General features: G+C 37.7%; 1 protein-coding gene across 2 annotated transcripts in view; it reads left to right on the forward strand.

Moving 5' to 3' along the window:
* DAPP1 (dual adaptor of phosphotyrosine and 3-phosphoinositides 1) overlaps positions 1–10014 on the forward strand; it is a 58489-nt gene extending 48475 nt beyond the window's left edge. The window contains exons 6-10 of one of the 2 annotated variants that reach the window (XM_078002025.1): positions 704–766; positions 1475–1560; positions 3734–3821; positions 5810–5843; positions 9912–10014. In XM_078002025.1, the coding sequence (XP_077858151.1) occupies positions 704–766; positions 1475–1560; positions 3734–3821; positions 5810–5843; positions 9912–9928 (288 nt within the window). In that variant the 3' untranslated portion in view covers positions 9929–10014. Of the gene's footprint in view, positions 1–703; positions 767–1474; positions 1561–3733; positions 3822–5809; positions 7882–9911 lie in introns of those variants that run through there. The other variant, XM_001107831.5, reaches the window with a different exon arrangement.
* Positions 10015–16447: the final 6433 nt, after the last annotated feature.

Genomic DNA, 16447 nt, shown 5'->3' on the forward strand with positions numbered 1-16447 from the left:
TTATGTTTAAATCCTCTGTTACTTCTTTTAACTGGGCACATTGCCACACAGGATAGAGTAGGATGCTGTTTGCATGTAAGAGGGTAACAGCGGGCTGCGACGGTTTTTACCACTGATACCTTGGAGTTCTTAGGCAAGGTTTAGAATAGCACGTGAGTCAGGGTTCCTAAACCTCAGTTTTCTTATCTGTAAGACAAGAATAATAACAGTGAGGATTGAGTATAATATATAAAGCCTCCAACGATAGTGTATCGTCCATATTAGGTACTCAAAGAACAATATTTATCTTTATTATAGGGTTAATAAAATGGAAATTGTAGTGGTTTGTTATAAATCACAGGAATATTTATGATAGACTTAATTCTTTTTGTATTTAAAAATATACTAATGATATATCTGCTTTCATTTTTGTTATAAATCATGTTGAATATTTACGATAGACTAATTCTTTTTGTATTTAAAAATATACTAATGATATATCTGCCTTCATTATGAGCTTAATGCAAGAAATTATTTTAATTTTTATAGATATTTTGAAACTTTTTTTCTCAGAAATGACACACAAAAATTTTTTCGGGGTTATAGTATTTAATTTTTTAGATACTTTTAAAATGAAAGTAAATCATCTGGTTCAAATATTGCATTCCTGCATTCAAAACTTTGTGTGTGTGTGTGTGTTTCTGTGTGTGTGTGTTTTTCTCAGACCTGGAAAACAAGATGGTTTACTCTGCACAGGAATGAACTGAAATACTACAAAGACCAGATGGTGAGAAACATGATAATATATTTTTCCTTTAAAAATCAATTCTCTAGATGAAAGAAACTTATGTCTTTAAAATCTCTGAAATTATTTTTATATCCACCTGAAACACCTAATAAATGATTGGAGATATGAAATCTTGATTCCTGAAATGAACAGAGTTATTTTGCAAAGATGAGATGTGTATCCCAGAAATTGCTCTCTTGGATTGGCTATAGTTCCCCAGGGCACATAATTCCCTCTGTTTAGGGCAATGTAATTATTCTTTTGCCGCAATTCATTAACTGTCTCTCTGCAGCAATTTGTCCCTTTATTAAAAATACAGTCTGTCCATTTCCCATGCCCATTTCATGAAGCCAATTTAAAATTATTTTTTCTCACTTTTCTTATATAAAATTTCTAAGAAAGTAGAAGTTTTTAAAAAATGAGAGAAAAATATGCCTCTCTTCCATGTGTTAAAATCCATCTTCATCAGTAAATTGATAAAGGCAGTATCTTAACGTCCAGTTTTATGAAAGGCTCATTCCAAAACCAAGGATTTCCCGTGGTAGGGCTTTTCTATTGTCAGTCCTGTTAGTGAAATTTGACAATTGCACATAGTGGAAGACTTGTGAGGGGAATAAGTGAGGGACAGATTTGTCTGTTTTCTGTTTTGTTTTGTTTTGTTTTTGTTTTTGTTTTAAGATGATATATGTTGCTTTTTATTTTATTTAGTCACCAGAACCAATTCGGATCCTAGACCTAACAGAATGCTCAGCTGTACAATTTGATTATTCACAAGAAAGAGTAAACTGTTTTTGGTAAGTCGTTTTATTAAGAAAACATTTTTTAATGTCTTCTTGCCAGACACTTATTTTGGCTAAGGAATAGAAAGCTGTATATCTCAATATCTACAAAGTTCAGATCTGAGGGGCATGCCTACATATTAGGAGTATTTTCAGCTGAGCGTGACATAACACCTCATTTAAAGTAGCTTAAACAAACAGGCAGGCCAGTTCAGCTTACGTTGTGTACTGGAGAAGTATGACTCACATAGAGGATGCCATTTACATCTTAGACAATTTAATTTCTTTGAGGCTCTCTCCCCCATTTTAATTATAACTTTGTTGACTCTAATGATAGGTGATTTGTATTGTTATGACGATATCTGGCAGAAGGCACAAAAATATTTTTTTCTAACATAATCAGTATATTATAAAAATGTTCTAACTGGGAGAAGAGTCTTGAGAAAGGCATGTCTTATTTCCCACTACCTTTTATTTTAAAGTTTTTCAAGCACACACAAGTTGAAAGACATACGTTTATATACCCTCCATCAGCAGTTATTAATATATCTTGCCATATTTGCTTTATCCCAGTCTATCCACTTTTTTTTTTCCTGAATCAATTGAAAGTAATTTGCAGACATCATGGCACTTTACCCCTAAAGACTTGAGTATGTGTCTCCTAAGAATAAAATATCACCTATAGGACTACAATATCATTATTACACCTGAGGAAATTAATGTTAATTCTATAATATCAACTGAGAATGGGTGTCTTGTTTAAAATTTGCACAGACATGCCCTATGAGCTAGCAGAGCTTTATTTTTCTCATATATCCAAAAACCAGGAGGCAAGCAGCTATGGTGACAAGGTCAGGTCCAGGGTCTCTACAGTTCTCCTGGCCTTTTCTCATGCTGGCTACTTCAGGATTCAAGTGTCTACTACACCTGTAGGTCTCATGTTTTCAACAAAGTACAAAGAAAGATGTAGGGATGGTATCAGCCATGTGTGTCCCTTTTTATCAGGAAAACCAATGTTTCTCCAGAATCTCCCCTATGAGATTGTCCCTTATATCTCATTGGCCAAGACCAGGTGTCATGGCCATCCCCAGCAGCTGGTGATAATTGGCTTAAACAAATTAGGATTTATTGCTTGGGGTTCTGTTAGCAAGAGAAAGGAAAAAGTATCTGTATTAATTGGCAGTTAATAATGTCTCCCATAGGGAGTACCAAACAATGACAATTACAGAAACCAGTTTTCGAGTATATGCACTCTATCACTCCTCCCCACCACTGTCCACTCACCCTCCACTAGACCTCACATCAAGGTATTACCTTCTATGCACAAGGACTTACCTATTCAATATTAATTGCTGGCATCAACAAAATATACAGCGTAGGCTTTAAGAAACCCTCCTGAAGGCTTTTTTTCACAAAAAGAGAAAAGATTTTTAGTATTTTGCATCTCAACTGTAAGTACAGGAAGTATGTTCAATGTGTAATTTAGGGCTGACCTTATTATCACTTGCATAATTTTAACTAGGTAATCAGACACAGTCAAATGAAAAATTACTCTATATCTAGGAAAAGTATTTTGTGTCAGTAGGAAAGTTCATATCCCTGAAGCAGAGATTGACTCTTGTTCAGAGATGGGAGAAATAACTAATTGAGTTTTGTTGTCTCTTTTTACTGTCTCGATAGTTGAAATTGCCAACAACCACAGAAGGCAGAGTTATCCTCATTGAAGCAAGCTAACACAAATGAGTTCTTTTTAGCAAACTTTCCTGTCTTGCTTATTCTTTGAATCATAGCACAAGGTTTTGAGAGATCTTTGAGAGAACAGCTGAATAAATACATAAGTATTAGAGTTAGCCTAAGACATAAACCACAAAAGGATCTGGGGGTGTCCTGAACATGCTTCTTTCTTCTTCAAAGTCTTATTAGAGTATATACATCTGACCTGGAGTAGTAATATGAATCTACAACTTCCTTAACATTTCTGCAGTTTGCTAGCAGTAATAGGTCCATATATACCAGCTCTTCAAGGTACTTACCTGGATCCTTTATCAATTCATTTTTCCCTTGCAATACTCTAATTAGTGTTCAACATATATATATATATATATAGCTAATCAACCTATATATATATAGTGAGAGAGAGAGAGCTAATCATCTGCAATATCTTATGTTCTTTCTTTTGTCCTATTAGTTTGGTATTTCCATTCAGGACATTTTATCTCTGTGCAAAGACCGGAGTAGAAGCTGATGAGTGGATCAAGATATTACGCTGGAAACTGGTGAGAGTTTTAAGCCTTCAGATGTCGAGTCTTGAGAAATAACATGTTGATGATTTCAAACATATTTCTATCAAAAGAATCACACTATCCCCGAGAATCAAAGAGGTGTCTGGGTGCCTACTTCCAGGCTTGCGGAATAGTCTGTTAATTCTTCTGGGACATGAGAAGAGATGAAGACAGGGTTGTAAAAAAGGAAGAATTAAGCTGTATTTGGGTCTTAGACATAGAGCCTTAGCCTAATAACCACCTATCAGACTTCCTTTAAGGTGTGTCAGTTAGTTCAGCTTTATCTGGAGGGGGACATTTAGGACTAGAAGGTCTGACAGAGGAAAGCCGACCTATTTCTCTAGTTGAAAAGCCTCTTAAATTGTTAGAGAAGAAAGTTTGCCAGAGGAACTTAGCTTAGTTTCCAGTGTAAGCATCACTTTGTGCAGGTCAAGGACAAAAGCTGGTTTATTTTGTCTGCTCTCTATATATCTCCCGGGGAGAAGACTGAGTGAGTACTTACAAAACTTCACCAATCTTCTACGTGTTTTTCACGTGCTTGCAAGTTAGTGAGTTGTTAGCCAAGAACTTGTCCTTAAAGCTGACTAAAATTTCCTATAAATACCATCTTGAAAGCTTTGATTATTTCTTTCTTTCTTTCTTTTTTTTTTGTTTGAGACAGAGTCTCGTTCTGTTGCCCAGGCTGGAGTGCAGTGGTGTGATCTTGGCTCACTACAACTTCTGCCTCTCGGGTTCAAGCGACTTTCGTGCCTCAGCCTCCCTAATAGCTGGGATTATAGAGCCCGCCACCATGCCCAGTTAATTTTTATATTTTTAGCAGAGACGGGGTTTCACCATTTTGGCCAGGCTGGTCTCGAACTCCTGACCTCAAATGATCCATGGCCTCAGCCTCCCAAAGTGCTGGGATTACAGGTGTGAGCCACCATGCCCAGCCAGATGATTTCAAACATAAAACATTTTTCTTAACTAGTTTTTGTAAAATTGTCTCATATGTGAAAATTCCTTTCTAGATACTGAGACTTTTGCTTTCAATTATCTTTTCAGTTTGAAATTCAAATAAGTATACCATTCATTTTTAAATTGTTCCAATGTATTTATTATTCAGTGAGGGATAATTTGCCTTGTGAAACTTTTGCTCAGATATGAATTAATTTCTTATTCTTTCTATTTTTAATTATCAAAGTAACACAGAATCATTATACAAGAATTATAGAACAATATATCAAGTATACACACTTTTAGACTTCTCTCTGTACAAATAAATATTTAAAAACAAAATTTAATCACTTGCTAGCAGTAAAAACTACAATGATGTACCACTACACACCCTTCAGAATGGATAAAATGAAGACTGTCAATATCAAGTATTAACATGAATGCAAAGGAACTAGAACTCTCCTACATTGCTAGAGGGAATGAAAATGTGTATGACTACTTTGAAAAATTGCTTGGCAGTTTCTTTTAAAACTATACGTATGCTTACACTATAATTCAGCATTTTCACGCTGAGGTGTATAAGAGAAATGAGTGCATGTATCCACTAAAAAACGTTACGATAATGTTCATAGCATCTTTATTGATAATATACAAACTACAAACAAAACAAATCACTTGCTGGTGTTCTATATCTGCTCACTTCACTTAGCAATATATTGTGAACATTTTTTCATATTAATTTTAGATCTATATTTTTCTTTTGACTCATTGAATACTATTGCATTTTATAGATTACTATAAGTATTAGACCAATTCCCAATTTGTACATGCTTTAGCAATCACTTTACAGTATGTGTCCTAAAAAAAATGCAGAAAATTTTTCTGGACACACGATAATTAGCTTATAGTTGGGGGTGGGCACATGATAATTAACTTATAGTTGTATGACATCCTTACTAATCAAATGTCTTATTTAATATTTGTTAGAATCCAGGGTTCATTACAATCACTCAATAATGGATACACGTGTGTGTGCTTTATTACAGTCACAAATAAGAAAACAGCTCAACCGAGGGGAAGGTACGATCCGATCTCGGTCGTTCATCTTTGAATAGATCTTTCTTGCCAAAGACTGCTCTGGCCCAGGAGCAAGGTGGAATGTTCCCTGATGCTGTGATCTGCAGCAGGCTTCAAATGAAAACCAGCTAAGGATTTTCCTTTAAAAACAAATCAGAAGCAGTTGCTGATTGGGACCCATATACCACGTTGCTGATTCACGTTGCTGTCCCTCCATGATGTTGCCATCTCCTTGAGAATGCTGAAGCAATCACCATTCTGATAGAAAGTGCTTAAACCACCACTCTTAGGTCTGCTCACTCGTAGAACACACAATGGAGGAGGAAGGGTTTTTGTTTTCACTCATTGTGGTCCCCAAGCCTATTGACACTAGTTGCCTAGAGTCCCACTCTGAGTCATGGTCAGCCTGTCTGACATCCAGGTTGTGCTATTAACCAGGAAGGAAACTGATACTTAGAAGCTTAGATGACTTCTGCAGGATTTATACTGAGACAGCAAACATCATATATTTTCAGGGAAGAGGTTTTTTTTTTTTATTTTATTTTTAATTTAATTTTCCCTCTTTATACAAAAAAAAAGAACATTTCCAAAACTAAAATGGAAAATGCTTGTGGCATTTATTTTCTCTTTTTAAAAGGTTCAGAAATTTGGTGAGTCCTTTGCTTCTAATGATAAAACTGTGAGAGCTAGATGTCCTATGGGCAATTAAGTAGTGTAATAAAGGTAAATGAAGGTACAATTTTTAAGGCATTATTTTCACCCTTTGGGGGTAAACGTTTTAAAGAGTAAGAAAGCATAAATTGAGGAAGGGTGATAAAGCAGTAGGTAACTTTTAGTTTAATAATAGTTATTGTCATGAGGGTAATCATAATAGACGCTTGTAAGCACTGAGCTATCTTTAACCATTTCTCCAAATGGACCAAAAGACACTTCTCAAGGACAGTGTATTTTAACAATTCCTTTCCCAGAATTAGTTGTATAGGGTTGACCCAAGAGATGTAAGAAAAATCTTGCATTGCTCCCTAAGCACCCCGGGCCTTACTAAAGAGCAACTTCTATTTCCAGTTGGGGGAGTAACACTAAAGCTACATGAAATATGTAATAATGATAGGTAATAATATGTTCCAAAGCTTTTTCAAACTAGAATAAGGAGACAAACAGAAGAATGAGATACTGATGTCCACAGTTCATTGGTAGAATCTAACCCCTTCTGTTATTTTTTTAAATACTATTTTTGTTTAGATAGAAGTTTCAAAGAAGATAAAAACGCTTGAAGAGCCTGAGAGTAAAAAGATTATGATGCAAAGTTATCATATAAACTGCTCTTGCAGTCCAAAGGGATACCTGGTTAAAGAAGTTTCTTATTTAAACATCTAAGGCTCAGAAATTACATTAAATTTTTGTATATTTCAACACCGTTTTAAATGTATTTTGTTATGTTTGTATTATATGGGATAAAGCAAATGTTGAGTTAAAATGCATTGTGTCATTTGTAAAGTAAGAAGTTACTGGCCGGGCGTGGCGGCTCAAGCCTGTAATCCCAGCACTTTGTGAGGCCAAGACAGGCAGACCACTTGAGGTCAGGAGTTCGAGACCAGTCTGGCCAACATGATGAAACCTTGTCTTTACTAAAAATACAAAAATTAGCTGGGCATGGTGGCAGGTGCCTGTAATCCCAGATACTCAGGAGGCTGAGGCAGGAGAATTGCTTGAACCCAGGAGGTGGAGGTTGCAGTGAACCAATATCGTGGCACTGCACTCCAGCCTGGGTGACAAAGTGAGACTCCGTCTCAAAAACAACAACAACAACAACAAACCAGAAGTTACAAATGAATCCTCAAGGATGTGTATGGTTCTATGTTTGTTTTCTTAGAAACAAATGTGTTTGTGTGTAATACTGTGTTTTACTATGTTTACCTTTTATAAAACATAACCTGTTTATTTATATTCTTTGACTCTGTTTATTAAAAAGAGCATGATTTTGCTGTGTATGTACTATTTTGCTATTAAATATATTTTAATATTTGTAACTTGAAAGAAATATACAACTGATTAATATAATAAATAGCAATGAAGAATTCACTTCAGTTAGACTATTAACCACAAAGGATTGGAAGTTGAAGAAATAGTCCAAGACCTCAAGGAGTTCTTGGTTGAATATGGACAAAACGATAAACATATATATATATATATATATATATATATATATATATATAGCAGTAAATAAGACAATTACTGTAAGAGAAGTACATAAAGCTATATGATGGAACAGGTGCTTCAGCAGGGGATAAAACAATTTGTTGGAGAGTTTTGACATGAAAAGGGTGCGCTAACATGTATCTGCTATGTAATTAGTACTAGGCTAGGTGTTTTGCCTGCCCTCAGCATTCCTGCAAAGAAATGATTCTAACTCCTAAGTGGAGCCTGTGAGGGTTCCTCAGCTATTTCTCCAAGTCCAAAAAGAGGGAGGATGTTTTGTGCCAATGGCAGATCAGAGCGGGGGAATATGGGAGAAAAGAGAGTCGGATATCTGCATTATGACCTGTCTGCTAACAGGTATGAACTTATTAAGACAGAGTATTAGCAGTTATTCTCAGAATTCCCTCTGGGAAGATCTTGGCCCACAGGAGCAGTTTTCTCTGGACCAATGGAGACACCAGCATGGTGAGGGGCTAATACAGATGGTCCCTGACTTATCATGATTTGATTTAGGATTGTTCAACTTCACAAAGTGTCTATTGGGGTATTAAATACATTTCCTCCTTTGATATCTTTGATTTAATTTGACCTTATTGGGATGGAACCCCACCATAAGTCAAGGAGCATCTGTACTATTTCTGGGGGAAACCTTCACCCTATGCCAGAACAGCTGGACATCAGAGAACTCAGTAGGGCAGGACCCTTCTTTTCCCAACCACATGGCATGCAAGAGAGTGGTTTCCTCTCTCCTTATCTCTCACAAGTGCTTGGCATGCAGGTCAGGGCATTATGCTCTGTCCCTGTTTCAGGCAGAAAGCAAGAGAACTATTATACGGAGAAGGTCAGTTCTACTTCCTTCCTTTTCCACTACTTCAGATCCTCTGCAGCAAATCCATGTTTCTACCAAACTCTTCCTAGTCATGTATACTACATAGCAGAGTGCCAGGCTGAGCCTACGTTCTGCTCACTATGAATTCAGGCTGTCTGACCATAATGTCAAGCAGAGTTTCTTAAACCATCTGCGGCAAAGCATCTGATTTTCTTTCTTTCTTTTTTTTTTTTTTCAATTTATAATCTATCACAGACTGAGATCTCATAAAATTCAATAAATTACTAGAAAAATCAAGCAAAAAATACAAATATCACAATCCCAGTTTACTATTATCAGATTCAACAGACACAAAGTTACTATGTTAAATTGTTGTAAGTTTTTCAACACTTAAAACAGGCATTTCTGTACTTATCTTGCTAGCAAAGAGTGTGCACAACAGCCCAGTCTGTGGACCACGTTTGAGTAGCATAGGTCTAGCTGACTGGCAGGTAAAAGGAAATAGCCTTCTTGAGAAAGAATTCACCTGAAGACAGAAAGGGTTGAAGTGCACATGTTTTGTTGATGGAATATGGGCATCATTAGAGGGGAAAGGTGATTCAGAGCACATTCTTGACTGTTACTCAGTCCTTCCTCAGCAAAATCTAAAGGAGCTATTTCACCAGAGTCTCCAGTGCACAGACAATGAGATAGTAAGTTGTGTCACATTTTCAGCTGTGAACAAAGATGGCACCCTGGGCCTTAAGCAAGGGTTGTGTGCCCTTGTAGACAACAGCAGCCATAACCTGACTTAGCAGTAGCAACAATGGCCAGGGTTGTGGGGCATAATCATCCCAGACAGCAAGAACAAAGAAAATAAAATAATGGCAGATGCCATGTGGTTTCAGGAGTGGCAGGGTGTGAAGGGTCCATGAGGACTTCCAGAAATATCTGGGAGGCATTTGAGAATGACCATATTTTCCACAGAAAAAGCAAGATTGGAGCCAGAGAAGTTAGCCCAGCAGGTCCCTGATCCCATCTTATGATTATTTCCCCTGTTCCAGATGCATCATTGGTATAGCCATCCAGGAATACCTTGAAGATATTGCAGGTTTGGATCCACACCACTACAATAAAGCAAATACTGCAATAAAGTAAGTCCCACCATTTTTTGTTTCCCAATTCATACTAAAGTTATTACTAAAAAAATTATAATGATCATCTGAGCTTTCAGCAAGTTGCAGTCGTTTTGCTGGTGGAGAGTCTTGCCTGGAAGGTGATGACTGTTCACTGATCAGGTGATGCTTGCTAAGGGTTGGGGTGGCTGCAGCAATTTCTGAAAATAAGACAAAAATGAAGTTTGCCACATCAATTGATTCTTCCTTTCCTGAAAGCTTTCATTGTAGCATAAGATGCTGATTGATAGCATTTTACTAACAGTAGAATTTCTTTCAAAATTGCAGTCATTCCTCTCAAACTCTGCAACTGCTTTATCAACTAAGTTTATGTAACATTCTAAATCTTTTATTGTCGTTTCAACAAGTTCACAGCATCTTCAGCAGAAGTAGATTTTATCTCAAGAAATGACTTTATTTGCTCATCCATGAGAAACAACTCATCATCCATTGAATTTTAATCATGAGATTGCAGCAATTCAGACCCATCTTCAGGCTTCACTCTTAATTCTAGTTCTCTTACTATTTCCGTCACATCTGCTACTTCATCCAGTAAGTCTTGAACCTCTCATAGTCATTCATAAGGGCTGAAATCAAGTTCTTCTCAACTCCTGCTAATGTTGATATTTTGACCTCCTCCTGTAATCACAAATATTCTTATCTTTATTTGTTCTTTGGGTTCTGGGTGTTTTTTTTTTTTTTTTTTTTGAGATGAGGTCTCACTCTGTCACTCAGGCGGGAGTGTAGTGGTGTGATCTCAGCTCACTGCAATCTCCGCCTCCTGGGTTCAAGCGATTCTCCTGGCTCAGCCTCCCAAGTAGCTGGGACTACAAGTGTGCACCACCACACCCTGCTAATTTTTGTATTTTCGGTAAAGACAGGATTTCACCATGTTGGCCAGGCTGGTCTTGAACTCCTGACCTCCTCTTGGGAGGCCTTGGCCTCCCAAAGTGTTGGAATTACAGGCGTAAGTCACTGTACCTGGCCACAGATATTCTTAATGGCATTTAGAAGGGTGAATCCTCTGGGAAGGTTTTCAGTTCACTTTGCCTGGATACATCAAAGGAATCACTATCTATGGCAGTGATATCCTTATGAAATGTATTCCTTAAATAATAAGATTTGAAAGTTGAAAGTCAAAATTACTCCTGTCTATGGGCTGCAGAATGGATCCTGTTACCAGGTATGAAAACAACATTAATATTATTGTACATATCAGAACTCTTGTGTGACCAGGTGCGTTTTCAATGAGCAGTAATATTTTGAAAGAATTCTTGTTTCTGAGCAGTAAATCTCAACAGTGGGTTTGAAATATCCAGTAAACCATCCTGAGAACAGATGTACTATTATCAGGCTTTGTCTCATTTATAGAGCAGGGGCAGGGTAGATTTAGCATAACTCTTAAGAGCCCTAGGATTTTCAAAATGGTAAGTAAGCACTGGTTTCAGGTTAAACACCAGCTGTAATAACCCCTAACAAGGGAGTCAGCCTATCCTTTGAAGCTCTGAAGGCAGGCATCGACTTCTCTTTAGCTGTGAAAGTGCTAGAAAGAAGTCAATGACTGGCTTCAAAGCTTCGAAGGACGGCCTCTTCTTCCAATAGAAGACTATTCTGCTACATTGAAAATGTGGTGTTCATCAATGATCTTGGCTAGATCCTTTGCATACCTTGCTGCAGCATCTACATCATCACTTGCTGTTTCACCTTGCAGTTTTGTTATGGAGATGGTTTCTTTCCTTAAATCTCATGAACCAACATCTGCTAGCTTTGAACTTTTCTTCTGCAGCTTCCTTACCTCTCTCAGCCTTCATAGAATTGAAAGGAGTTAGGGCTTTGCTCTGGATTAGGATTTAAGGAAATATTGCGGCTAGTTTGATCTTCAGTCCCGACCACTCACACTCAAACTTTCTCCATCTCAGCAATAACGCTGTCTTGCTTCATATTCATGTGTTGATTAGAGTAGCACTTTTCATTTTCTTCAAAAATGTTTCCTTTGCATTCACAATTTTTTGGCACAAGAGGCCTAGTTTCTGGTCTGTCTCAGTTTTCAACACGCCTTTTTCACTAAGCTTAATCATTTCTAGCTTTTGATTCAAAATGAAAGATGTGAGACTTTTTCTTTCATGTGAACACTTAGAGACCATTTTAGGATTATTAATTGGCCTAATTTAAATACTGTTGTGTCTCAGGGAAGGGGGTGCCCAAGGGGAGGGAGAGAGATGGAGGAACAGCAAGTCAGTGAAGCAGCCAGAACACACACATTTATTAAGTTTGTTGCCTTATATGGGTGTGGTTTATTGCACCCCAAAATATTACAATAGTAACATCAAAGATCGCTGATTACAAAGCACCATAACAGATATAATCATCATCAAACCAGTTTGAAATATTGCAAGAATTACCAAACTGTAACACAGAGACACAAAGTGAATATATGCTGTTGAACAAATGGTGCTAATAGACTTGCTCAACTCAGGGTTGCCATAAACCTTTAATTTGTAACAAAGACATCTACAAAGCACAGTAAAGCAAAGAGCAATAAAACAAGGTATGCCTGGGTTGATGAACTTAGCTATTCAAGACAGCTAAGCACAGCCTCAGACAATAAAGTATCCTTTATGTGATGAAACCAGAGCAACTGACAAGTCCAGCCTGGTTTGTTTAAATCAGATACTGAAGTTGGCCTTTATTAACAACAACAACAACAAAAACTTAGGGGCAAACCATGATCCAAAAAGACAGGTCTTAAACAAGAGCAAACTGCATGATCAAAAAACTTACATTTTTTTTTTCCTTCTCTACACAAAGATACCATCTGCAACAATTTCATCTTTTATTTTTTTTGCTTAACTTTTCCTGAAATTTTCAAAATGTCATCAATATTTTGCCATATTGTTGATCTCTCCTACACTTAAAAATTTCTTTTTTTTTCTGTTTGGAACACTTTAAAACAAATCCTAGACATAGTTAATGAATGAGGTATGGCTGTACTCAGCAACCGACAGAACCCCAACATTGGTTCCCTGATCTACAGAGTGTGGGCTATTATAATAGGAAAGGCCAAGTAGAAACCACTAGAACTGCCTCTATCTGGGAAGATAGTAAACCAAAAGCAAGCCCACATTCCCAGAGGGACTTCAGAGGTCAGTGCCACCATCAAGGACTTGATGGATGCAATGGTGGCGATTCCACCACATCTCCATTCAGCCCACCTATTTGACCTATGCAGAAAAAGACAGGTCTTGGGAGAATGAGTACATTATCACAAACTTACTCATGTGGTGACTCCAGTTGCAGATGCTTTTCCAGATGTGATTTCATTGCTTAAGCAAATTAACACATCCGCTGACACCCAGTATGCAGCTACTGATCTGGCAAATGCCTTTTTCTCCATCCCTGTCCATAAGCCCCACCAACAGCAGTATGCTTTCAGCTGGTAAGGCCAACAACATACCTTTACTGTCCTACCCCAAGGGTGTATCAGCTCTCTCACCCTATGTCATAATTTCTCCACAGGGTCTTTGATCGCATTTCCCTTCCACAAGACATCACAGTCGTCCATTACATTGATGACACTACGTTGACTGGACCTAGTCAACAAGAAGTAGCAAATACCCTAGACATATTGGTGAGACATTTGTCTCAGAGGGTGGGAAATAAATATGACAAAAATTCAAGTGCCTTCCAATTTACCAGAATTTCTAGGGGTCCAGTGTTGTGGGACATGTCAAGATATCTCTCCTAAGGTAAAGAACAACTTGTTGCATCTGGCCCTCTGAAAATAAAAACAAAACAAAAAACAGTACATACCTAACAAGCATCTTTGGAATTTGGCGGCAACACTGTTTTCTATATTGCTTATGTAATTCATTGGTCTTACCATGTTGCCCATAATCCTGGAGCAGCTGGCTTGAGAAAATGGTAGAATAGCCTTTTGAAAGCTCAGTTACAGCACTAGGTAGGTGGCGGTATCTTGCAGGGCTGAGGCAATGTTCTCCAGGAGGCTATATATGCTGTAAAATCAGCATCCAATATATGGTGTTCTTTCTTCCAGAGCCAGGATTCACAGATCCAGCAATGAAGGGGTGGAAATGGGAGCTGTGCCACTCACTATCACCCCTTGTCCACTGGCATGATTTTTGTTTTCTGTCCCCAAGTTCCTATGCTCTTTAGTTCTAGCAGACTTTGTTCCAAAACCAGTAATACCTCAACCAGGAGACACAATGATTCTATTAAACTGGACATTAAGATTACCACTCTGCCACTTTGCACTCCTCATGCCTCTGAATCAACACATAAAGAAGAGAATTACTGTACTGACTATGGTGACTAGTCCTGATTGCCTGGGGAAACTGGGCTGCTACTGCACAAGGAAATAAAGAAGGGTATGTCTGGAATACAGGAGATCCACTAGATCTGTTTTACCAAGCCCTGATTAAAGTCAATGGAAAACTTTAAAACCTAATACAGGAAGGACAACGAATGGCTCAGATTCTTCAGGAATGAAGGTTTGGAATATCTCACCAGGCAGAATCCCAAATAGCCAAGTTGCTTGCTGAGAGCAAGGAAATATGGAATAGGCAATGCAAGGTGTTAAAAATACCAGCTACAATCACATGTCCAATTGCCAAAACAAGAACTGTGATTATGTCTGTGTACTTATGTATACAAATATGTATATATTGCACATACACACATATATATACTGAACAAATCTTTTTCCCCCTCCTTTATCCTCTTAGCTAATGTAAGATATATTAATAGTATCCTTACATCGCAGTATTAAGGTACAGGATAGCAAGGAAAAAAGTGATCACCAAGGACTTTGCATCCTCCTTTGGGGAATGGATTGCATCCTCTTCTGAGGAAATCTCCTCCAGGGAATATTCGTGGTTGTACATGTTAGAAGTACAACCTAGTTACTGTCTTTATTTGAATAGAGACTAAAATATGGTTTAAGATGCATACAGGCCAGGTGCAGTGGCTCATGCCTGTAATCCGAGCACTTTGGGAGGCTAAGGCAGGCAGATCACCTGAGGTTGGGAGTTCAAGATCAGCCTGGCCAACATGGCAAAAGCCCGTCTCTACTAAATATACAAAAATTAGCCAGGTGTGGTGGTGCACGTCTGTAATCCCAGCTACTCGGGAGGCTGAGGCAGGAGACTCGCTTTAACCCGGGAGGCAGAGGTTATAGTGAGCTGAGATCAGGCCACAGCACTCCAGCCTACGTGGCAGAGTGAGACTGTCTCATAAAAAAACAAAACAACAAAAAAAAAAAACCCAAAAAAGATGCATACAGGTGCCAAGCTGACTAAGAGTGGACTGTGAAGGTTAGTTTTGTGCATCAACTTGGCTAGGACACATTGCCTAGTTATTAAAAAACTATTATATTAAAAAACTATTATAAAACTTGAATCTAGGTACTCCTGTGGACGTATTCTGGAGTTGTACTTAACATTTATAATCCCTTAAATTTAAGTAAAAAGAGATAATCCTCCATAATGTGGGTGAGACTCATCCAATCAACTGAAAGGCTTTAAGAGCAAACCTGAAGTTTCCAAGAGGAAGAACTTTTGCTCCCAAACCACAGCCTCAGCTCCTACCTGAGACTTTTCAGTCTTCTGACCTGTCCCACAGATTTTAGACTTGCCAGTCCCCACAATCGCATAAGCCACTTCCTTGAAATAAATATCATATATCCAACTGCTTCTGCTTCTTTGGAGGCCCTGAGATAACTTTCTTCCCCAAATATCCCATTTTATTATTTGTTGAAATATTTTATTTCTAATTTTATATTTTTGAACAGTTAAAAACTCAAAGTACAATGAAGTTTACAATGAAAAGGAGCACTCCTGGGATCCTTATCCCCCAGGTATCTAGTTCCACTCCTTGGAGACTACCAATGTGATCAGGTTCTTCCATGTATATCTTCAGAGACAGTCTACCATATACAAACAAATATGAATACACACATTTTTCTTCTTATACATCAATTGTAGCATGCCACACAGTTTTACACCATGCTTTTCTCAATAAACATTATTATGCCTTAGAGATCCTTTCATCTCAGTACCTAAAGCACTTCTTCATTCCTTTTTCCACTGGGCAAATGAAATTTGTTTCACCAATCCTGTGTAATTATTATCTAAAGTGAGACACTGAGAGTGAAAGGAGCACGATTAATAATTATACCAAGAACAGCAGGTATAAACTCATAGTGTTCAAAAAGCCAGAGCATATGGTTATCCTACCTATGGCAGATATTTAGGTTGCTTCCAATTCTTTGATATTACCAAGTTGCAAAGAATATACTTGTAAATACATACTTTTGCACATCTATGTGCTTTGTTTGGTAAGATAAATTTCTAGAAGTGGAACTGCAGGGCAAAAGGTTATGTATGTGAATTTAAGTTTCACAGACTGCC

Source organism: Macaca mulatta, chromosome 5 (assembly GCF_049350105.2).
Source record: "Macaca mulatta isolate MMU2019108-1 chromosome 5, T2T-MMU8v2.0, whole genome shotgun sequence".
Taxonomy (NCBI): domain Eukaryota; kingdom Metazoa; phylum Chordata; class Mammalia; order Primates; family Cercopithecidae; genus Macaca; species Macaca mulatta.